The sequence below is a fragment of the Dipodomys merriami genome, unplaced genomic scaffold, assembly GCF_024711535.1.
Source record: "Dipodomys merriami isolate MVZ:Mamm:240054 unplaced genomic scaffold, mDipMer1.0.p SCAF_94, whole genome shotgun sequence".
NCBI lineage: Eukaryota > Metazoa > Chordata > Mammalia > Rodentia > Heteromyidae > Dipodomys > Dipodomys merriami.
The window spans coordinates 1,663,850-1,688,791 of NW_027206557.1; the positions used below are offsets into that span (position 1 = coordinate 1,663,850).

The window sequence follows — 24,942 nt, forward strand, 5'->3', positions numbered from 1 at the left end:
GGCCAGATGCCTGAAATTTGTCTAGCTGGGAAAGGGTCTGGAAAGAACAGAGTAGACTGGGTCCCAGGAGTGGGAGTGTGGGAGTGGAGTAGGAGGCTATCCTGTTTCTAGGCCCATAATCCATCACTGGGGCTGCAGGTATGTTGAGTGCATCCTTAAGCCACAAAGCACACAGAGCAGAGGAAGGACCCCAGGGAGCCAAGGCCTTAATAGGATCAAATGAGGGATGTCTCAGAAAACCTTCAAACCAGGCAAGGAAAGAGAAAAGCCATAGGGAAACCCCTTGGTACAATTAACACACACACACACATGCACGCACGCACGCACGCGCGTGCGCGATAAATAAAGTAAAACCATAAAACCAGCTCTGTTGGGGGGAGGGAGGTACCAGACATGTGACACTATGCCCCACTTGACCTTTCTGTGTTCTTTTTGTCTTTTTTGATTGGTTAATGTCACTTAATAACAGAATTCACATACTAAATCAAAATCATTTAAAAATAAATTTAGTACTCACTGTATACACAAACTATATAACTTATGGATAGGGACAGGAGGAAAAAACTGGGAGAGCAAAGGAAAGAGTGACATTGTCCAAAAAGACATGTTCTCATTATCTGACATATAACTATACCCCTCTATACATCACCTTTATAATAACAATTTAAAATAACAATTTAAAAATTTTAAATAAAATAAAAATAATTTCAGAGCCAGAGGAATGGTTCAAGTGACAGAACACTTTTCTGCCAAGCATAAGGCTATGAGCTCAAATTGTAGTACTGCCAAAAATAGAGATTTTTTTTAAAAATAATTTGATCTGTGGCCATTACTCGAGGACCCAACCTGTTACTTATTACCACTTCATGTCATACGTCAAACTAGAATCCAGTAATATACAAAGAAACATTTAATTAAACATCCAATCCCTGAAAATATTTCTGATCTAAGCCTTTGCCTTTCAAGGGCTGGCTCACCTCAGATGGGGACTGAGAAGGGTTGTATGATGATACAAAACAGTTCCCCATTATATATAGAAAACTGCTTTCCTGAATCAGAAAATTTAGGAAAAAAAATCATCCAATACAACCATCCTGGAGAAGCTAAAATGAAATAGGTTATAATATACCAGCTAATAAGCTAATCTAAAGAATATTTATTCAATTAATTAAAGCTTAGTAAGAAGTCTTATTTGGAACATTAGAGCACTTGTTTCAACAAACCAATCCTCTACAATTCACAAATGGACATTAAGATTGCTGAGAACAGCTACCTTGAATAACTTTAGGTTCGTTTATTTGCTTTTAATACATAACCTGGTGTTGTAGATTTGTCTTTGGATTGAGGCTGCAGACAAATTTCTCTGCTTTCTTCTCTGGACTGAACTATCTGGGACAAACCTGACTTCACAGCTGTTTTTGACGCCCCTGTTCTCAAAGGACTAACTGGAGTTTTCTGAAGTAGCTCAGGATTTTGAACCTCGTAATTTTTTGTAGTGGTGATGGATGCAGCAGATTTCACTGGAGACAAAGTATCTTTCTGAAACATGACAACATTAACAGTGAACATTCATAGTCTCAAAGAACTCAAAGAACTCAACTCCCATTTACTTGGCAGCCTAAGACTTACGGAAAAAAAATTGCTCTCTCACAGATCAAACTACATTGAATTATTTTGAAAAGATCAGCTTAAAAAACTGGTAATAAGTCATATATAATATATTGATAGGTAATTAAATGTTAGGAGGACAGTTATTTTATAAAATGTTATGCCTTTATTAGTATGCCTTTATTAGTACCTTTATTAAACCACATTTCATTTTTAATAAAACATCAATTTAACAAGAGATAGGTTGAGTATCACTTATCTGAAATCCCTGGAACCAGTGTCTGAAATTTCATACTTTTTAAGAATTTTGGCATGAGTTGATCCCCAAGTCTAAGCATAAAACTCATTTATGTTTCATATACATTTTAGACATGTAACTTAATGGTAATTTTACATGGTGTTATTTTTATGTAGGAAGTTTTTCTTTATAGGATTGGGTTACAAGGAAGCTTTGTAGCTGTAGATATATATTTGAGAGTCATAAGTACATAGAAGAAGAATGTACACGTTAAATGTAGATGAAATGACCTAGGGAAAGCAGGAAGGTAGAGCAAAAGAATTTATATGGTATTTTTAATAATTTCATGCATGACACAATTTTCCACTTGTGGTGTCATTTCTGATGCTTAAATTTTCAGATACTTTTTTCTCACTTTTTTTAAGGCAGAGTGTCACTATATAGCTCAGATTGTCCTCAAACAAACAATCCTCTACCTCAGCCACATGAGTGATGGTATTACAAATGTGTACCACCACATCTGGTTAAGTTTCAGAGCTTAAAGTATTTCAAATTTCAGCTTTTCAGATAGGGATGCTCAAAATTTAGTTTCTGGTACTTGAAGGTTAATGATAACCAATCACTAGCTAATGATAACCAATCAGAATTATACATCTCACTTACCCTTCTAAGTAACCTTCCTCCCATTTTATATACATATATATATATGGAAAAACAAGGCTTTACAAGATGAAGTAAAATGTAATAAATGCCCATGGAAATATGTTGCAGAGTTGGACTGCGCAGGTCTAATTCCAACAACCCACACTAAAAGAACAATGGGCAGAAACAGATTCATTTTCCTTTTCCTTTTTTTGACATTATTTGCCTTCCTGGAGGCAACTATCGGTACTTAGTATGCTTTTCAGAAATAATCAACACTCCATAGGAATACATGCAAAAGCATTGTAATAAAGGGGCTTTCAGTGCTCCTCTTGGAAACCAAGAAGAGGCTTCATCTTTACATTACTACATATCCTGGATTTGCATTAAATTTATTTCAGCTCAGAATGCTAATTTACCTTGGAGTAAGTTGCATTTCTATGAAATGCAGATTCCAAAAATGCACACAAACATACTGTACACATTCTATAAAACTAATACCTACATATTTAACCATTACCACTCTTTAACAAAAGAAGTTTCCAAAGACCAAGACAGCATTGACTCACCACAGAGCTGGAAACTGAGGCATTAACCAAAGATGAAGAAGCAGCAGCACTGGAGGACTGGGCTTTGTTCAAAGAGGCCTCGCCATCCCTTGGGGAACAGCATGTAGCTTCCTGCTTAACACTGCCACTATTGATCCTAGCAGATGCTCCACTGGCAGAGGAAAATTTGGATAAACAAGTGGTGCCAGGCTGTTCCTGTACACTGCTTTGCTTTGCAGATGAGTAGCTTACATCATCTTCCCAGGAGCAGATCGCTGCAGCAAGGTTGGCCAGACGGCCCCTTCTCCCAATTGGGGCAGAAGAGGCATCTGGTACTGGTGGCTTGGGAGGGGAGGGCACCTTTTCTTCGGATGGCATTGGTGAGGAGGGGGAGCTTTCCAGTATATCACCTGAAATGTTTCCAGAACAAAAAATTAGAAATTGTGTCCAAGAGTTATGTAAAACAATGGGATTGCTTTATACAGAATCTTTAAATGAGATTACTAGGTTTAAGAACCACCAATAGGGCTGGGAAGGTGGCTCAGTGGTAGAGCACTTGCCTTGCATGCATGAAGTCCTGGGTTCGATTCCTTAGCACCACATAGGCAGAAAAAAGCTGGAAGTGGTGCTGAGGCTCAAGTTCGTAGAGTGCTAGCCTTGAGCTGAAGAGCTGAGGCACAGCCCCTAGGCCCAGAGTCCAGGCCCGCGACCAGAAAAAAAAAAAGAACCACCAATATACATTTATCTAATTTGGGAAGGGGAAGGGGAATAACAAAATGCTGAAACAAGGACACAGGATGACCCATTGCAACAATGATACTCTCAAGATACTATGAGGGAAATGGACCTTATAACTTTGCGGGGAAGGGGGAGGGCAGGAAGGGATAGTAGGAAAAAAACAAAAGACGCGTAACAATGTTTGACAAGAAATATATTCATAAGTGAAGTAAGCCAGGTCCAAAGAAACATAGGTCCCATGGTTTCCCTTATTTGCAATAACTAGTATATGTCTGAGTCAAACAGAAAAGGTCAGATAAGGTGATGTTAGGAAATGAACCCTAAGATATATATTCAAATATTTTTTTCTTTCATGCGATTGTTTCTAACACATTTATAAGATGATTTCTTTGTTGCTTTGTATGTCCCTCCCCCACAGTATAATCCCTGCTTTCACTGTATTTGATGCTGGTATAATTTGTGGAGGGGAAGGGAAAAAAGCAAATCGTTTAAATAGGGATACAGGTGGACCCATTGCAACAATGAGATGTACAAGTCGTTATGTCCAAAATGAACTTTACAACTTTGATGGCGCAGGGTGGGGGCGGGGGGGGGGAGAGCAGGAGATGGGGGGAGGATGGAAGGGATGGGAAGGGGAAACAAAGGAAGAGGCTACAATGCTTGATAAGAAATGTACTCATTATCTTGCCCATGTAATTGTAACCCCTCTGTACAGTATTTTCACAATAAAAAAAGAAATATATTCATCACCTTACTTCTGAAATTGTAACCCCTCTGTACAGCATCTTTACATAAAATAAAAATTTTAAAAAAGAAAACACCAAAAAGCTTTTATGCATGACATATCAAAGTATTTAAATTTGACATTATCTTTTCTAATCAAGTGACTTAATCCAAATTACAAGAGAATACTGTTAACATCTACTCTTTTCAATGTGCAATAAATTATTAATGCTATAGGATACAATGTTACAACTATATCCTCAGAATTAATGCCTAGTGTCCTAATAGTAAGTAACTTAAGATTGCATAAGGCCTCCACAGGAACTTTTGCTTTAAAATGCAGACTAATGGCACACAATGGAATTTTCTTTTTTTTTTTAAATCATTTTCTTGTAAAGATGCTGTACAGACAGGTTATAGTTGCATCAGTAAGGTAATGAGTACATTTCTTGTTTGCTTCTCCCTCCTTTGTTTTTCTCCCACTATCCCTTCCCTCCCCACTCCTTCCCCCCAAAAGTTAGAAGGTTCATTTCCAACATAGTATCTTGTGAGTATCATTGTTGCAATGATACTGTGGCCTTTTTTCAGCATTTTGTTATTCCTCTTCCCCTCCCCAAATTAGATAAATGTATATACAAGAACACAATGTAATTTTCTATAAACATGTCCACTATCTAAATAAAGTTACCTCTACCCACACATGGCTAGCTGGCACTTGAAATGTAGCCAGGGTGTAAGAATCTTAATTTTAATTATTTCAAATATAATTCCATATGGTTAATGGATACTATTTAGACAACACAGGGTTAGACAAAATAAAATGTTTACTGCAGTCATTTCACTTGAAGCTAAATCACAAATAATACTACTATACTATCTACCTACACTGAGCTGTCTACCTGTCCTAAGCTGTCTACTGTTCTGAGGTCTTTTTCTGTACTGAGCTGTCCACCTGCACAGATCTGGCTTACTAATATACTTGGTTTGGAGCTAGGCCATTTGGCTACCTTGAGAAATTTTATGTGTTTACTACCCTTTAATATCAACTCTGGGAACAATGAGGGAAAGTTCTTTTGCGTGTTAGTGCCAGAGATGGCTGTGGTTTTAAATTGTGAATATTATTAGGGCACTGTTTCCTCTCTTTTCATTAGCTGCTAAAAAGACAAGGATCTTAGCAAGCTAAATTTACTTTTCATGTCTTTGTCCTTCCTTCCTATATTTTCTACTTTGATATCCCTGTTTTATAATACAGGTATTTTATTTTTGTAAGTCATCTCAATCTTCTTTATAACAAGTCAGTAGATAGAATAGATCATAGCACACATAACCCTGTCAGATAACTGTCAACACTTCTCAGGCCCTTCACCTGATTACAGGTTCATCAACATCAAGCATGTAAGCCCTCATCTCTTTCTAGCATTGTAGCATAGGACTGTTTTTCAGGTTACCTATATATGGTTTTTTGACAGTTTTCTTTCTCTACCAAACAGCACTGTATACCTCAGCAGCTCTAACTTTTGTAGTAAGTAAATCCAAGAAATGGGCTTTCCTGGATACACAGCAGAGATTCAGTACCTGCACCTGCTAATAACAGCAGGTACAGTATGTTCTCTGCCATTTCTCACTACAGTTTCAAATGAATTCGGTTGTAAGGTCAGGCTTCCATGAACTTCTCTGAGAACCTCATTGTCACCTTCTAGACCACGCCTACCTGTGAGATCCGTATCCCAATGGCGCCTCTGCTCAGCAAGTTTCTGCATGCGGGTTTTCACAGAGGAGCCTGTGGTTACTTCCAGTCTGGAGTCGAGACCTCTCCCCATCCCCAGCTGTGGCGCTGGGGCAGCCACAGAATCGCTAATAGTAGCTGACACTGGTGGCTGCGCCTGAAGAGACATGGGTCTTGGAGATTTCAGACTGGTCAACTCACGGGGTTGTTCATTTTCCAGGTTAGAACCTTCAGCCTCAGTTTTATCAGAACAGCGCTTTTTTGATGGTGATGGTTTTGTACACGATTTCTCTGGATTAAAAACAATAAAGAGGCATTCTATGCTTTTTTTAACAGCATGAAATACATGAGCAAATTAATAAAACATCAAGTTTCTCTAATACTTTAGATGTTGTCATTTATAACAAGAAATATCTGAAAACCCCACTCTTCAGAAGCTTAGAAATCTGACATTAAAGATCTCTTTTTAAATGAACTTGAAATTCATGGCTCAAAACCTTATTGAAAAGAAATTTAAATAACATTCTCAATATGAATGCATAATACTTTATGTTGTCCTATAACAACAGAAAATAGTGCATACACGCAAAATACTGAGTGCTCCAAAGGATTTTACAGACCAACTAGCCCAACCACCTCATTTTGGGTAAGAAAATTAAGTTATTCAACTAAAGTCAGAAATTGAATTTAAAGGGGGAAAATGGGTTTTCTGCTTTTGCTGGGGGAAAAAAAATCTTTCAAAAATAGCTATAAGCAAGGTAGAATACTCAGCTTGTGGCTTAGGAGAGAAGCAAAAAAGAAAAAGAAAACAAGCTAATAAATTATCTGTAAATTGAGTGTGTTGGTAGACACTGTAATTCCCAGCTACTGAGTAGTCTGAGACAGGAAGATTGCAAGTTCAAAGCCAGCCTGGGCTACATAATGAATTACAGGCCAGTCTCAATCAATTAGTGAGACTTCATCTCAAATGTCAAAATGAAAGGAAAAGATTTAACATTTTTCATCTTAAACTTAGATACACATGTATAAAATAAGTAAAAAAATTACAAAATACTTACTTACCTAGCAAATACTAGGACCTGAGTTCAAACTCTGGTACCACACACGCAAAATAATAATAACCAAACCTACTGGCCAGACCTGTGGTACTTGCATACAATTCCAGGATTCAGGAAGCTGAGACAGGCAGATTGCAAGTTCAAGGCCAGCCTGAGCTACATAATGAGAGCCTGTCTCAAAAAATAACAATAAATAATGAATAAATGAATAAAAAGAAAAAAAAGAATAAAAAGTAAGAATGTGAATTTCCTTAAGGTTGGTTTTACTACCTGTCTGGCCAAGTGTTCTGTTCTGGCAGTGACCAGGTAGTAGAAGTGGGAGGTTGTGATTATACTCTTAAATACAACCTAATTAAATACAGATCTCACAAGGAACAATACTCAAACCCCTTTGTGAGTTAAACTCAATTGCCTTGAGCAGCACAGAAGCAACTCTCCAAGGCCATTTTTTTCTTTGTTATTTATCAGATACGATCTTGAATTTTTGCCTAAGGCTGGCTTCAGATCCAGATCCTCCTCCTTAGGCCTCAAACACAGCTGGTATCACAGACCTACACCACCACACCAGCCTTATTGGTTGAGATTAAGTCTTGCTGACTCTTTTAATGGGGCTGGCCTGGAACCTTCATCTTCCTGATTGCTGACTACTGACTAGCAGAAATTACAGGTATGTACCATCACACCTGGCTCCAATACTTTCTGCTCTTTCCTCATTCTGTTTTCTATAAACCAGAAATATTAACAGGCACTATCACCCAAAGTCACAGAATTCTCCAAGTTGATGATTCTTTCATAAAACAGTAAATAATTCCAATTAAGTACCAAAATGAAGCTCCAAACACTAGTTCTCAAGTTTGTAATTATAGTACAAACCTATATCACAGTGAAAAAAAACAAAATACCCTAGACTTGAGCCAGGTCCCTCTGCTACTAGCTGAATGCCATATATGTAATTCACTTCCTTCTCTTCTTCAGAAGGTCTAAATGCAGAGAAATAAATTCTCCTTCTGTGGCTTGCTTAAAAAATAATGAAGCCAGCCCTGTGCCTTCTTTGTATTTCTGCAACAATGGTTTTGTCTTTTGTAATAGTCTTTTTCTATATGTATTTTGATATTATTCTAAAGGTTATTATTTTCAGACTCATATCCCAGAAAAAAAAAAAAAAAAAAAAAAAAGCAGCTAGAAACGCAAAGAGTCAGGAAAGAATAAGATTCCAGGATAGTCTGGCTAGAGAAACAGAGACAGAGACAGAGATTTAATCCCCCCACTTCTGGAAAATAAAAAGTTAAACTTCAAGCTTTAGCCCTATATTACTTCAGTGAACACAGAATGAAAGAGTCATTAAGCTTCATGCATTTACAGTCTGTCTGTTGTTGCCTGGGACAGGAATGCATAGCCCAGTATTTCTTAGAGAATTGGCTCTCCGAAGCTCAAGGGAGGGAGGGAGGGAGGGAGGGAGGGAGGAAAGGAAGGAAGGAAGGAAGGAAGGAAGGAAGGAAGGAAGGAAGGAAGGAAGGAAGGAAGGAAGGAAGGAAGGAAGGGGGAAGGGGGAGGAGGAGCAGGAGGAGCAGGAGGAGCAGGAGGAGCAGGAGGAGCAGGAGGAGCAGGAGGAGGAGGAAAAGTTTAGCCTGATAAGATACTGGGCCCAATGTGATAACCCTGGAACAAATGAGAGATGACCACTCTTGACCCAGAGGTAAGACCATTGTTTTTTCCAAAAACCTTGGTTCTTCCACACACAGAAAGAAATGCTGCGAGTTTATGTCCTTCAAAACTTACAATTTTTCCTTTTCCCTCACAAAGTCTTTTACCTTCTCCACCAGCCAAGGGCTGCTGGTTACTTGCTTCTGAAAGTGGTTCCCGTGCTCGCTTTATGTGGGCTGCAGTCCTGGCTGCTGGTATGGGCCGCTCAGCCATCTTTTTCTGAAGGTTCTCTCTCCTGGCACGGGTTCGTTCAAGCAGTTTCTACATTTCATCAATGTTAAAACACAAGATTAGCCAAAGGTTCTGAAAATTTCTGCTATCTTCAAAAATCAACAATTGGGGGCTGGGAAGGTGGCTCAGTGGTAGAGCGCTTGCCTTGCATGCCTGAGGCCCTGGGTTCAATTCCTCAGCACCACATAAGCAAAAAGAAAAAAGCCGGAAGTAGCACTGTGGCTCAAGTGGTAGAGCGCTAGCCTTGAGCTGAAGAGCTGAGGGACAGCGCCCAGGCCCAGAGTTCAGGCCCCACGACCGGACCCAAAAAAAAAAAAAAATCAACAATTGTTCTACATTTCAAAAGTGAAATCTAAGTAATTAAAATCAAGAGTCAGCAAGTAGGACTGGTGTCATAAGTCTGTAATCCTACCTTTTGTGGAGGTAGAGATCAGGGGAACCATGGTTTGAGGCCAACAGAACAAAAGAAAAAAGTTCACAGGAGTCCACCAAAACCAATGTCTAAGTGTAGTGATATACAGCTGTCAAACTAGAAACAGTATCCAGACTTACCCATGCATAAAGCAAAACTCTATCTCAAAACTAACCAACACAAACAAGGCCTGGCGGAATGGCAGAGTTGTAGCGCTTTCATCTAGGAAGCATAGGCCTTGAGTTCACACCCCAGTATGGACAAAAAGGAAGATCCACCAAACAAGCATTTCATTATCAAAATTATCATTAATATAATTAGTATGAATACTGATCAATATAATTAATAAGTAATGCAATTAACATAACTAATATGAATATTAAGGGGCAATACAATGTACACAGATAGTTGTATAAGATTATAAATGACCACAAGTTTTTTCTCCTCCCATCAAAAGGATTAATTCACTTCCCCGGTTTTGAGTCTGGGCTGGCCTTCTGTGATTTTCTCTGACCAATAAAATATGGCAGAAGTAGTGGCTGAGTCTGCTGGAGAAAACAGGGCTGCACTGACAGCATCAACCACCATCCACACAAGTAAGAACACCTAAAGCTTCTAGATTACTAAGAAACCCTACAGGATCCCAGGGAAGAACAGCAGCATGAAAGCCTAGCTGAGCCCAACACAAGCACTGTTTAATAATAAAAAGTAAAGTGCTTGTTCCAAGTCTGCAAGTAAAGCTCGAAACTGATCCCTCCAAAGATGTTTATATATCCTGGTGATTATGTTCCCCATAGCAAAGATTAAGGGATTAAGATTTCTGACCTGGAATCTCTGTCTGGTATAATTACAATGGTCCTTAATTACAAGCAACAAAAGACAGGCAGGAAGATCAGTCAGAAAAGACGGGTTAACAAAAATCAGAGTAGTGTGACTGGTAGCTTCAAAGATGGAGAAAGTAAAAGGACACAAGTCAAAAGGGCTGCTAGAAGTTGGAAAAGCTAAAAAGGCAAAGAAACAAATTTTCCACTACAGCCTCTGATTGGAATGAAATCCTGTCAAAATCTTGATTTTTAACTTAGTAAAGCCCACTCCTGTTCTTGGACTTATAGAACTAAAAGAGAATTAATGAGTTACACAGAGACAAAAACAAAAATAACAAAAAAACATTCAGCTAACTGATCTGATGCAATAATACTAAGGTGACAATAAAGGATAACAGTTACCCATTCAGAAGACATTCTCCCACTGATGTTCCCAACTTTCATCAGTGAGGTGTCATAAAAAATGTAAGCTCTGGGGGCTGGGAAGGTGGCTCAGTGGTAGAGCGCTTGCCTTGCATGCCTGAGGCCCTGGGTTCGATTCCTCAGCACCACATAAGCAAAAAGAAAAAAGCCGGAAGTGGTGCTGTGGCTCAAGTGGTAGAGCGCTAGCCTTGAGCTGAAGAGCTGAGGGACAGCGCCCAGGCCCAGAGTTTAGGCCCCACGACCGGACCCAAAAAAATAAAAATAAAAATGTAAGCTCTTTCAAAAGCACACAGAACCACACACAGGAAAGATGCAGATTCATTCACACTGCCTATAACAAACAGATACAGTAGTTAGTGCAGATTGAAAAACTAGACCACATTTGATCTTTTAATTCCTTAATTAAAATGAAATCACAATTTTTTAACTACTCTCTAAGTATATAAAAGGAGCATGAGCAAAATTTGGAAGAAAGTACAACTCTACTCTTCTGAAGAATTACTTCTAATTTGAGGAAATGACACTAAATCAAGGTTCTGGGTCACCAAAAGTGATTTATCAGTCCAATGCCTTCCAAAACATGTCTCTTCCAACTAACTTGGAAGTGATCAAGATCTGATCATTTCCCACAAGATAAAATCTCTCTCAGCAGACACAAAATGTGCCTAAAATATTCAGTAATGGCCATGCCCACATTCCATTCCTGTCAGTTAGAATACTTGTGAGTCAGTGTAGTTTCAGTTACCAGGAGCAATGGGTCACAACAAAAGAATGTGGTTTTGCCATTCAAATACACACAAGTATTCTCTTGTTTGCAATGGATTCAAATATACCCATAAAAAAATTAAAGATAAGCAAAGTAGGTTCCCTAAACTGTAAATATAAAGCTAATAATCCCCAAAGGTTAATAATGCTAAGGAAATAATATATCTACATAATCTTATCTGCTCAATAAGTGTATGCTGCTCTTCCTTGTAATATATCAAGATTTTAAGGATTCTTTTGAATATGCTTTCCTTCAAATATCACACTTTCTTGAAACAGTAGAGGCATTTAAAAAACATAAAATAACAAGTAATATAATTGGGAAACAAGATATATGAATGCCAGGACAAAAAGGGGTCAGTATGTTGCATTAATGTACCAAGCTAATTTCTTTCCTATGTTTGTAGCATGGCATTGGGAGAGCTGAGAAAACAACCTCTCAAATAGTTTTCTGTGTTCCATGAGTTCGAGTAGGGATCTGCTTGACTTCTGGCCTTTTTTAAACAAGGAACTGTATCAGAAGTTCATTTTACAGGGGGAAAAAATAGGATGAATGCAATCATCAAGCACCTAGAAGTTGGAATCAATTCAAATGGTTCACTCATGACCAATTAAGGAAAGGATGGAAAAGCTGTTATTCCAACTGCAACGGATCCAACTGTCCATTCGTATTATAAACTATGCATGTTAAACCATCACATTACTAAGAACATTCTTTCATGTGAGATTTGTACTTGCTTCAGAATGACATTTTAAAGTAAAACAAAGTACAATTTATCAGCCAAGCAAAATGTTTTGCTTCTGTCAGTGACTAAGAACATATAGCATTGCTTTAAGAAATTCTATTTTGCATTCATAACATGTCCTTTTTTATTTCTATGTGACATCTGGTGTGTGACTAGCCCTATTCTCTAAAGCTATTAATACAAAAGCAGGCCCTGCACTTTTCTATTAGAATCTTCTAAGTATGCTTAACATCCATGAGTTTTCCCCAAGAAAAGTGAGATTTGGAAGCAGAAAAAAATAGATAATTATCACATCTAAATACCAGGAAACTGCAAGGGTTGAAACCTTTAATTAGTATCATAGACTTAGCTGGAAGAACTGCAGCCACACCCCACCTACCGAAGAATATATTACTACTTAATTGCAATTTTCAATGTAGGTTAGAGCCATGTTTAAGCCTATTTCCCAACAAAGCAAAACTCATGACAGTTTGAAACTTGCAGAACAGCCTACAGAAAGAGTAAGAAAGAAAAGAGGAACTGTCCTGGAATAAAAAGGAGTCAAGCCACAGCAAACTCTTCAATGTATCAATTTGCATTCTCAACATGAAGCTAAAATTACATGGATAGCTGGTGGCTCATGTCTGTAGTCTTAGCTCCTCAGGAGGCTGAGATCTGAGGATCTCCATCTCTGCGGAAGGCAGCCCAGAAGTCCTGGCTAGGGAAGTGGGTAAGAAAGACTCCTCTCTCCAACTAACTACCAAAAGATGGAAGTGAAACTGCTGCTCAAGTGGTAGAATGCTAGTTTTGAGGGGGGGTGGGGGGGAAGAGCTACGGGGCAGTGCCCAAGCCCTGAGTTCAAACCTCAGTACTGGTGTGAGCACACATGTACACACACACCTTACAGAAATAATCCACTCTATAACCATGGAATCCCTCTCCTACTTTTCAGTGAGCCAAAAATGGGGACGGTCTCGTTGGGTGATGTGTTCCCTAAACATTCATAGGGTCACTTCTTGTGTTTCTGTGAGTGTGCAACGCTTCTGTCCTGGGCTGATGGTTCTGGTTTTGCACACACCAGGCTAGCCAGCCATTTGCTTTCCTTAAAGCGCCAGGCTTGATATGAAATTGAGCAATCAGATGTGAAGGAGGAGGAACAGACTGGGGAGGCGGGGGGAATGCCACGAAGAAGGATCTGCGGTCATTGCAAAGATAGCATCGTTTTGTGCACAGCTCCCCAGAGAGCCAGCAGCGCACGCGCATCGCCACACCCCTCCTGCCAGCGCACGCGCATCGCCACACCCCTCCTGCCAGAGCTGCACCCTCGACGAGCCCAGCCTTTTCCGTCGGACCCCGCCTCGCTCCCCAGGGCCGCTGTGGGAGACCCCTCGCGGTCAGAGCGCTGCCAGGGGTTTGTGCACCAGCGCTTTTTCTACAACCCGACTTCAGGCCTTCCTCCCGCGGGTGGCCTACGAACACTTATCCCAGCCCAGTCCGCGACCCCGAGGCGCCAGGACCCCGCACGCGCGGGCCTCGCCCGCACTGCGCACGCGCGCACACGCTCGCACGCACCGCTCCCCGCCGGGTGGGCCAGACGCTGACGGGAAAGCGAGAAGGGAAGGGACGGGAGGGCGGGGACCGAGAGGGGTCATGGGGGACTGCACCCGCAGACTCTCTCACCTCCGTGAACGGGTCCATCGCCCCAAGCGTCACCTCTGGACTACGAGACTATGGAAACGGTGGTTCAAAGTCAGGAAGACAAAAGAAGTGAGTTTGGGTCCCCGCCGTGTATCTCCGCAGAGTCCCGGCACACGGAAGTCCTCCCGCCGCCGGCTTTCCTCTCCCCGCGGCCTGTGGTTGTCAGACTCGGCCCCCCACGGCAGCCGTTCAAATTTGAATTTCAGCGCCTGGCCTTTGCGCATGCGCGCGGGGCGGGGACGCGTTCTGCCCCGCCCCCGAGCTGGATCACGTGGTTCCCAGGCGCCCAATGTGGGCGGAGTCTCTTCCCTGCCAGACCCTGGCCCCTCAGCTCCGGACGCAGAGGAGAGAAGTGCTGTGCTCCCGCCCCGCAACTGCCTCCCAACCCCGCTCGGCCCTTCCACTCCCGCTCAGCCCGATCCCCTCCCACCCACTGCGGTGGTTCGCTCCGGCTTGCCTTCACCTCCTAAATAAAGGGTTGGGAGTCGGGGGACTGAAGACCCGCTGGGTCTCGGGCCAGGTCCTCCCCCCATCCCACCCCACCCCCGCTCCCTCCCGCTGTCACCGGGGGCTGCAGGCTGGAACCTCATCGGAGCAGCTCTGGCGGGTCAACGACCTGTCTGTGGTCACAGGGAAAGTGGAGGTTTAACCTTATCAAGGTGTGTGTGAAGACTTGGCATGCACAACCCTTGTCCTGCTGTTTTGAGTTGGTGGGCATTCTCTGTGTAGCCCAAGCTGGCCTTGAACTCCTATCGATCCTCCCCAGCCGCAGGATTCCTGCCCCAAGGCTGGGATTCTGGGTCTGAGTCAGCATGTCCAGCCGGCTTCTATTTTAAATCCCTTAGAACCCGTACGTAGTCCATTCCTTTTACATCCAATAGAAAGGCCGCCCAAAGGTACAGTGCTAAGCAACTGGTACAGGAGACGTGGAAATCATCCCATTGGCAGCCCATCTTCTGGTGTCCTCCCTCGATCAAGCTGAGTCTCATTTCACCCACATCTTCCATCTGAATCTGGGAGGACGGGGCAAAACTGCAGCGGCTTTAAAAAGTCCACTCCCATCCCTTTCCTTGGAAGTTGAATCCTGTCGATTGCAATAAGCTTGATTCTGGAAAACTTATTTCTGGTCCAGACTAGACTCCACCAGAATTAATGTGACCTTTGGCTTTAAGGAAATCATTTAACGATGTGTTGGTTTTTGTTTATTGCTGTTTTATTTTTGTTTTTACCTTCTGGAGTGATGGATGCCTCTGAAATTACAATTAAAATCCCTACACACAAGAAAGCTGTTCAGTTATAAACTATTTAACATAGGATTCCATGAAGTTCACAAATACAAGGTGAGGAGCCTCTGGCTCAGCTACCCTGTGCTTTAGTTTACTCACCTGTTCAGGAATCAAATACCCTGGTTTCTTCACCTAGTAAAGAGGCAGGAGGGCCATATGAAAATTGACAGATCCAGACTCAGAAATATTCTGCAATAAGATATCTCTCAGGTGTGTGCTGTGTAGAATCAACAAGTCAAAATGTGCTTACTGATGGACCAAGCAAAAGGATGGTTTTTTTTTTTTCCAAGTGCAAACAGGAAAGTGGAGTGTATGTTCAGGGAGTGGCAGTGTGTGACTGCATCGGGAATGAGTCACTAAATATTTATGCAGCCGTTATGCCTTCCGGCTACCGCCTCCCAGAGGCTTACTTTTCTAATAAACCACCTCAACTAGATTCTAATAAAGACTAAAGAGATAAAGCACCTAACAAAGTGAACTACTCTAAACATTTAGTTTATCTCTTAGGTCTTTATCTCGATGGCTGAACAAATGAACCATTTACTATATTCCGGAAACTATACTGCACACATATTTAAGGGCACTCTCTAGAATACCAAAATCGTTTCCTTGTCTCCTTCCATTCTGGAACCTTGCTAGTTCATTCTTTAACTTATAAGCTAATTTACTTATTTATTATTTATTTTGTCAGTTCTGGGGCTTGAACTTGGGACCTGATCACTTTCACTAAGCTTTTTCCACTCAAGGCTAGCACTCTACTACTTTGAGCCACAACAACACTTCTGATTTTCTAGTGGTTAATTGGAGATAAAAATCTCATGCACTTTCCTGTTGGGCTGGCTTCTAACTGCAATCCTCAGATCTCAGCCTCCTGAGTAGCCAGGATTACAGGCATGAGCCACTAGCACCTGGACTATAAACTATTCTTTTAAACCAGAGATGGGGCTTGAAATCAGGATCGAGACACTGTTTCTGAACTATTAAACTCAAGGCTGATGCTCTATCACTTTAGCCACAGCCCCATTTCTGGCTTTTTTATGATTATTTGGGATTAAGAGTCTCACAGACTTTCCTGCCTGGCTGGCTTCATTTGAACTATGATCTGAAGATCTCACCCTCCCCCTAAGTAGCAAGGATTACAGGCCTGAGCCACTGACTCCTGGCTTGGAATGATTTTTTAAAATTATGTTACAAGCTGGTAGCGCACACCTATAATCCTAGCACTGAAAGTGAGTCAGGAAGAGCAGCAGTTCAAGGCCAGCTACTTAGACTCTATCACCATGTGTAACTTAAGTTTCCTGGATAAGAGAATTTCCTACTCCTGTTTACCTTCCCATTTTCTTGGTAGAGCCATCTTGATTTTGATATTCATTATTCATCCCCAAGGAAATATATGTACTTTCATAACATCTACATATTTATTCACAGTAATAGATATTGTTTAGAATTAATTTTATTATTTTAGCTATTTATTTTGTGTTCATGTATATGCTGGTATTAGAACTTGAACTCAGGGCCTTGGGCATTTGTTCACCCTACCAGTTGAGCCATACTTCCAGTCTGGCATTTATTAATTAATTGGGGATCAGAGTCTGGAAGACTTTTTTGCCCGGCGCTGGCTTGGACCTGGATCCTCAGCTCTCAGTCTCCTGAGAAGCTAGGATTACAGGCATGAGCCACCAGAGTCTAGTGTAAGTTCTACTTCCACTATACATACTCTTTGCCGGTTTTAGCTCAACATCTTTATGAGACTCATCCTCACTAATACATATTTTTGCATTTTCATTCACTTTCACTGCTGGGTTCTGTTTACAAATACACATATTTATATATCCATGACCCTATTAATACACTTTTGTCTTGTTTCTACTTTTTTATTCCAAATATTCCATGGTGCCATGAATACTCCCATCTCATGCAATGCTTTCCTTATGAGAATATACTTAGATAATACTTAGATTATTTCAGCAAGTACATTTCAAAATTCTCCTCAGGTATTATTCACAATTGGATCAGATTATTAGATCATTACAATAAATATACAGCAGTATCATTACCATTTAAAATCCTTTTCCAAATGGTTGCAAAAGTTTATACTGTGATAACAGTTATGTTGTTAACAATTCATGATCATGACTGTTAATCAAATTCCTCCTCTGGAATAAAGACACTTTGAAATTTTTCCATTGTTGTTTTGTGCATTTTTCTAGTTGGTTTTTTTAAAACTAGAGGATATATCCTCAGCCCATTGCGGTGCTGTCTTTTTCTTCTTGATCTACAGGGTTTTTGTTATTTGTTTACTATTTGCTGGGGGGAAAACCCTTGTTGAAGTTGTTGCTTGTAGATAGCTTTTCTTAGTTGTGGCTTGGCTTTTTGCTTTACAAAATTCCACATTTATGGAAGTGGTGATTTTAAGGTTATCAAAGACTTATTCTTTTTCTTTAGGTTACACATTATTTATAGGTTTTATGTTATTTTGTAACATGTAAAAGGAGAAAACAGAACAAAATTATTGATTATTAAAAATAGGGCCAAATATTAAAGGCAGAACCCCTCTGTAGAGAGAAACTTCAGGTCAAATAGCCAGCAGTCAGCCTTAGCCCCTTTACATCTTTGCTAATAAGCAAAAATACATCTCACCCTCTCTCAAGTTTATCAAGCTGGCAGCTTTGCAGTTTACCACAAGCTTTGCTGAAGCCATTGACAACCTTGAGTCTTATCATCAGCTGTACTGAGTTGCTGTGTTAGTCAGGAGCTTATAATAAAAATCACTTCTGTAAGGAAAATTTCAGTGCACCCCCAATCATGGGAATGAGTTTCTAACATTTTGAGATTTAAAATATGCTTCCCCTTCCCAAGGTTATGTTTTGACTTCTGTAAGCCAAGGGTATGTTTTGACTTTTTGTAATGTTTATAGCATTGATAATAGCCATTATGCAGACTAAGTCAAAATTATGTTTGCCTATGCTCTTGTGACTCAAGGCTAAGTTTTGCTTCTGTAACCTTGCTTTCTTGCTTTAGTAAATATCACCTATATGAAACCCCTTCCTATAAAAATCCCCCATGAAAAGCAAATGGGGCTGCTTCTCCAGCTCTGCGAGCTGGCTTCCAGCCAGTTTGAGTGCTGGTGACTCCTTTCTCCAACTGTGGTTTGAGTCCCACTGGCTCTGGGAAATGGGATGCAACAGTTTTTAGGTTTCATGTTTTCTTAGCTCACAAGAACTCCTTTTATACATTGAGATCATAATGATATTCTCCTGAATTTTCTTCTAAATGCTTTATGAAGAATGAGTTTTAATAACTTCATTTTTTTGTCTAGATACATTTTGGCTCTCCTCTCTCTCCCCCACTTCCACCCCCCACACAGTAGTCTTTACAGTCACTATTGTCTTTCCTTTCCCTGTTCCCTGTAATTGATAAATGCTGACTTTGTGTACCTGTAGGTCTGTGTTGGAGCTCTGTATTCTGTTCCACAGGTCCATTTGTCTATTTCTGACCCAGTGACATACTGTCTTGGTTGTAGTGTTTACTGATATTAGATAGAATAAATTCAGCAGAATTATCTGTACAAGAGGAAGTTTTTTGTTGTTGTTGTTGTTGTTTTGGGTCCGGTAATGGGGCCTGAACCTCGGCCTGGGTAGCTGTCCCTCAGCTCTTCAGCTCAAGGCTAGCGTTCTACCACTTGAGCCACAGTCCCACTTCTGGCTTTTTTTCTTTTTGCTTATGTGGTACTGAGGATTCGAACCCAGGGCCTCATGCATGCAAGGAAAGCACTCTGCCACTGAGCCACCTTCCCAGCCCCAAGAGGAAGTTTTATGTGGCAGTTCCACACTTGCCTACAAGGTACCCAATCAACTTCACACCCTCTGTTCCTAGCCCTTATCTCTTCCCCACTTCTTAAAACAATTCCAACAGGTTCAATTCTATTTCACACATGCACAGATGGTACTTCATAGTTTTAAGAACAGAACCATGTATCTGAAGCAGAAATAACTTGCCTTGGGAAATGAGTATTTCTTCCTTCCCCTCCCATTCAAACAAGGGCAATGATTGTGGCTTCTGTAGGCAAAGTTGATGGAAGATTACGAAGCACAAAATCTGATAGCATTGCTTTCCACAAGGACACTCCAAATGCTATATTTTATAGTTAATCTTTCAAAACATATTTACACACCTTCTTAATTGACAACATAATAACATGGATATTTTAATTTTTTACAGGAAGAGAAGAGACCCAGGCCTAACCATAAGGCAGTGACAAGAAAGATTAGATGCAAGTTGCCTGGCTTAGATTATCTGGCTGAAAGTGCACATTCTTCAGGTACACTCCTACTTCCATTTATTAGAAGAAATAAGAGCCATCAAACAATTGTTCTCTACAGCTGGGCATGGCAGCACATGCTTATAATTCCACATACTCAGGGACTAAGAAGGGAGAATGGAAAGTTGATGGCCAGTCTGGGCACTTAAGCAAAATTCCCTCAAAATAAAGAATATGGCTTATTTGGTAGAATACATACCTAGTGGGCAGAAGGCCCTAAATTCAATCTTCAATAATGAACAAAATGTTATCTCCATGTTACTGGAAATGGCTATTTTATTTATTGTAAGGTAAACTATTAATGATTTTTAGTATCACATAAAGTTTTTTCCTTTTCAAGGTCATTAATGAAAATCTTTCAGATTCCAGAGTAAGGGAATGCATATTGTACTTTTTTAATATATTGGTTTGTTTCCAAAAACGAATGAAACTACAGGCATATTTCCTTTATTCAATTGAATTTTCCAGACATGAATGCAACTTTAATCATCTTTTGATATTCTCCAGTGGTTAATAAGAATAGCAAGGGTCTTCATATTTAAAAGACCAAAGTAGGAACTGGCAGGGTGGCTCAAATGGATAGCATGTCTGCTTAGCTAGTGTAGGTCCAGAGTTCAAACTCCAGTGCTGTCAAAAAGTCTCTCTCTCTCTCTCTCTCTCTCTCTCTCTCTCTCTCTCTCTCTCTCTCTCTCTCTCTCTCTCTCTCTCTCTCTCTCTCCACACACACACACACACAGAGTATATCATGTATTTATCATACTATAGCCTGTATATTGACAACTTTAAATAGCTACATGTGAGTCCAATTGAATGCTATGACTTCCAAGATGTGTCCTACATGGTCCATAGTGAAGTCACCTTCCTCCTAACTACTCAGTTTCTACTGTTGTATTTGACATGATTTCAGATGTTCAGGAAAGTTGTAAAGGGTTTATGCATATATACATAGCAATAGAAGAAAAGATGAAACAGAGATTCCTAAATTCCATGAAAGACTCATCTCCTCCCCCCCCCCTCCCCTCCTCTCCCTTTCTCACCCTTCCCCTCCTCTCTTTTTCTTTCTCCTTCCCTCCCCTTCTCTCCCTTCTCCTCTCCTCTCTACTTCCCTCTTCCTCTGCTCTTCCCTCACATACTCCCCTCTCCTGTCTTTTCCTCTCATCTCCTCTCCTCCATTTCCCTCTTTTCTTTTTTTTTTTTGGGGGGGGGAGGGAGGGTCCGGTCGTGGGGCCTGAACTCTGGGCCTGGGCATTATCCCTCAGTTCTTCAGCTCAAGGCTAGCACTCTACCACTTGAGCCAGAGCACCACTTCCAGCTTTTTTCTTTTTTTTTTTTGTCGGCTGTGGGGCTTGAACTCTGGGCCTGGGCGCTGTCCCTCAGCTCTTCAGCTCAAGGCGAGCGCTCTACCACTTGAGCTACAGCGCCACTTCCGGTTTTCTGGTGGTTTATTGGAGATAGGAGTCTCACGGTCTCTCCTGCCCGGGCTGGCTTTGAACCGCGATCCTCAGATCTCAGCCTCCTGAGTAGCTAGGATTACAGGTGTGAGCCACCAGCGCCCGGCCTGGCTTTTTTCTTATGTGGTGCTGAGGAATCGAACCCAGGGCCTCATGTATGCAAGGCAAGCGCTCTACCACTGAGCCATCTTCCCAGTCCCTTCCCTCTTTTCTTAACCTCTCCTCTCCTTTCTCCTCCTGTCCTTTCCTTTCCTTTCCTGTCTTCTTCCCTCCTCCTTTCCCCTTCCCCCCATTCCTCCTCTCCTCTCCTCTACCCTCCTCTCTTCATTCCTTTCACTCTTGTCTCTTACTTGCATACCTATGTATTTACACACACACACACACACACACACACACACACACAAACATATGTATACATACATATCCTCAGAACTATTTAATGACAAAAGGACATAAAATAGCCCAGAAAGGGGCTGAGAAGGTGGCTCAGTGGTAGAGTGTTTGCCTTGCATGCATGAGGCCCTGGGTTCGATTCCTCAGCACCACATAAGCAAAAAGAAAAAAGCCAGAAGTGGTCCTGTGGCTCAAGTAGTAGAGTGCTAGCCTTGAGCTGAAGAGCTGAGGGACACTGCCCAGGCCCAGAGTTCAGGCCCCACGACCGGACCCCCCCCCAAAAAAAATAGCCCAGAAAAAAATCCATATATACTTATGTGTCACTTAAAAATAGGGACATGTAAGCTGGGCACTGGTGGCTCATCCCTGTAATCCTAACTATTCAGGAGGCTGAGATCTGAGATCATAGTTCAAAGCCAGCCCAAGAAAGAAAGTCCATAAGACTCCTCTCCAATTAACCACCAGAAACAGGAAGTGGCACTGTGGTTCAAAGTGGTAAAATGCTAGCCTTAAGCAAAAAGAGCTCACAGACAGTGCCCAGGCCTGGAGTTTAACCACCATGACCATTGTGCCAACATCATGAAGTATACTTCCACAAACTACAGCTGCAATCTTTTGGACTACCATCATATATTATAGTTTATTGTTGGGTGAAATCACATGACTTGCACATACACAGTTATAGTTCTATAGTAATATATTATTTTCTGTAGGTCTGGATGAATGGACAGATAGGCAGGCAGGCAGGCAGATAGATAGACAGACAGACAGACAGACAGACAGACAGACAGACAGACAGACAGACAGACAGACAGACAGACAGACAGACAGACAGATAGATAGATAGATAGATAGATAGATAGATAGATAAAACCTAAAGCCTGGCTGGCTCCTCATTCATCTGCCTCACAGCTAAATTCTGAAGCATTAAATTCTACCCAGCATGCTCTTGTCTGGTAGGCGATATCATCAGCCCCCGTCACTCTAAAATATCAGCCTTACAGTTGCTCATACCTCTAAATCTCAATGCTCAGGAGACATAGGTAGGAGGGATTTCAGTCTGAGGCTGACCTCATGCAAAAAAAAACCAAGGCAGAAGTGAGAGCTCCTGTCTGAAAAATAACTAAAGCCAAAATGGGTAGTGAGAGGGAGGTGGTAGTGCTGGAAGCCTGGCTCAAATGCTAAGAATGCTTGCCTAGCAAGCATGAGGCCCAGAGTTCAAAAAACCAGAACTTCCAAAAAGCAAAACAAAACAAAACCCTGGTGGCACCCAGTCTTCTTCTGTCAATCTGTTTCTCTTTCTCAGTCTTACTAGCTCCTCCCACAAGACCATACATGGGCAAAACTCTTCCCAGTCTTCATAATGGAGTTTGTTGATTTTTGTTCTGAAAAAGAAAAAAAAATTCTTTTTTTTTTTTTTTGCCAGACTTGGGGCTTGAACTCAGAGCCTGGGCTCTGTCCCTGAGCCTCTCTGTGATCAAGGATAGTGCTCTACCACTTGAGCCACAGAACCACTTCAGGCTTTTTCTGTTTATGTGGTACTGAGAAATCAAACCCAGGGCTATATGTATGCTAGGCAAACACTCTACCACTAAGCCACACTCTCAGCCTTCCCCTCCCCAAATTGTTTCTTATTAGAGGTAAATTTATACCAAAACTCCAAGAACTACTTTATGAACAGTTAATAAAGTAAATGTCTGGCCACAGTGCACACTGTATGTCCTGCTATGTACCTTGTAATTGGAACATACAGATTAATATGAAAGTTAACTAAGCAAGTTACTTACAAAATAAGAAAAATAAGCTTGGTAGCCTTTACATAAACATCCCAATGCATACAGGAAGTACTGTGATTCCTGAAGATGTCGAAGTGACTCAAGACAATGCTGCTCCATGACAATAAAAATGATCATTAAAAAATGACCATAAAAGGAAAATTCATTCCATTGGGTCAGCTACAAAGGCATTCTTGAATATTGCTGATTAGTGTGTGTGTGTGTGTGTGTGTGTGTGTGTGTGTGTGTGTGTGTGTGTGTGTGTGTGTGTGTGTGTGTGTGTGTGTGTGTGTGTGTGTGTGTGTGTGTGTGTGTGTGTTGGTCCTGGGTCTTGAACTCAGGGCCTGGCACTGAGACTGCTGCTCTACTACTTGAACCATATCTTTACTACTGGCTATTTTCTGGTTAACTGGAGATAAGAGTTCCATGGCTTTTCCTGCCTGGCCTGGCTTTGAACTGCAATCCTCAGATCTCAGCCTCCTGAGATAACAAGCATGAGCCACCAGCTCTAACATTACTTGAAACTTTTTAGATTTTTTTTTCTCTCAGCATATACCAGTTATTCAAAGGGAGGATTATTGTGACATATCTTGGGTGTGTATGTGTGTATGCTGGTCCTGGGACTTGAACTCAGGGCCTGGGCACTGTCTTTGTGTTTTTTGCTCAAGGCTGGTGGTGCTGTACCACTTGAGCCACAGTTCCAATTCTGGGTTTTTAGTAGTTAATTGGAGATAAGACTCTCATGGACTTTCCTTTCCTGTTTGGGCTGACTTCTAATTGTGATCTCCAGATCTCAGCTTCCTTGAGTAGCTAGGATTACAGGCATGACCCATAGGTGCTGGCGTATTGTGACATTTTCATAATGAATACATGTACCCCATTAACCTATGTTCTCTATCACTTTCCCTTGCCCCACCCTTTCCTTCTATTGCTTGAAATTTTAAGTTAGTATGATTTTAAGAAGTGCACTCAGCGTCCATAAGGGAAATTACAAGTTGTTAAAGGCAGCTTTAATAAATTCTTAGGTTGTTTTTACAATTAGTGTTTTGAAAATGCATGTTTATGCATAAATATTTATTTCTAGTCTTTTCCTCGAGGAAAAGGGATGCTTTGTCAGTTAAGATCAGCATGGGAAAGTCACAGATGGGTCCCTTCAAGAGGCCAACTCCTGCCCGAGGAGCAGTAGCAAGGCCCTTTAGGCTCCTTAGTGCAGTCATCCTTGGTTTCACATTCAGTAGAATTCCTCTTTGTCCATTAGAGTAAGCAAGAATATAGACATTGCTGGGTGTTTATATTTGCTTTTTGTTTTGTTTTGGTGGGTTGATTTTTTTTCTTTGATCTTTGGGTACTCACAGTTGGTTGCAAATAAAATTCTCTGACTAAAAAAAAAAAGAAAGAAAAAAAGTGGATGTTTAACTGAAAATCCAATCTGTCATTTTGTCTGTAATAGAACAGGTAGAAAAGAAATTCCTCCAAAGGATGGAATTGTTCATTGTTCCGGTAGAGTGTAAAAAACAATACTGATTCAAAAGCAGCCAGTGGGCCAGCTGCAGATGCTGTACCCAAACGAGCCCAAAGCTGGCACAAAATCAGTAATTAACAAAGCGAAGGGAGGTTGATGAGGATGAATAATTGCATAGCTTAGAATAGTAA

At 41.1% G+C, this 24,942-nt stretch overlaps 2 protein-coding genes across 3 annotated transcripts in view; one reads left to right on the top strand and one right to left on the bottom strand.

Annotated features, from left to right (window-relative positions):
• Anln (anillin, actin binding protein) overlaps positions 1-14,223 on the bottom strand; it is a 47,652-nt gene extending 33,429 nt beyond the window's left edge. For both annotated transcript variants that reach the window (XM_070014264.1, XM_070014262.1), the window contains exons 1-5: positions 14,046-14,223; positions 9,093-9,246; positions 6,209-6,514; positions 3,058-3,446; positions 1,317-1,539 (exon numbers count right to left, since the gene is read on the bottom strand). In XM_070014264.1, the coding sequence (XP_069870365.1) occupies positions 1,317-1,539; positions 3,058-3,446; positions 6,209-6,514; positions 9,093-9,246; positions 14,046-14,063 (1,090 nt within the window). In that variant the 5' untranslated portion in view covers positions 14,064-14,223. The remainder of the gene's footprint in view (positions 1-1,316; positions 1,540-3,057; positions 3,447-6,208; positions 6,515-9,092; positions 9,247-14,045) is intronic.
• Matcap2 (microtubule associated tyrosine carboxypeptidase 2) overlaps positions 13,981-24,942 on the top strand; it is a 46,966-nt gene continuing 36,004 nt past the window's right edge. The window contains exons 1-2 of the mRNA XM_070014265.1: positions 13,981-14,132; positions 19,571-19,670. Of these exons, the coding sequence (XP_069870366.1) occupies positions 14,016-14,132; positions 19,571-19,670 (217 nt within the window). The 5' untranslated portion in view covers positions 13,981-14,015. The remainder of the gene's footprint in view (positions 14,133-19,570; positions 19,671-24,942) is intronic.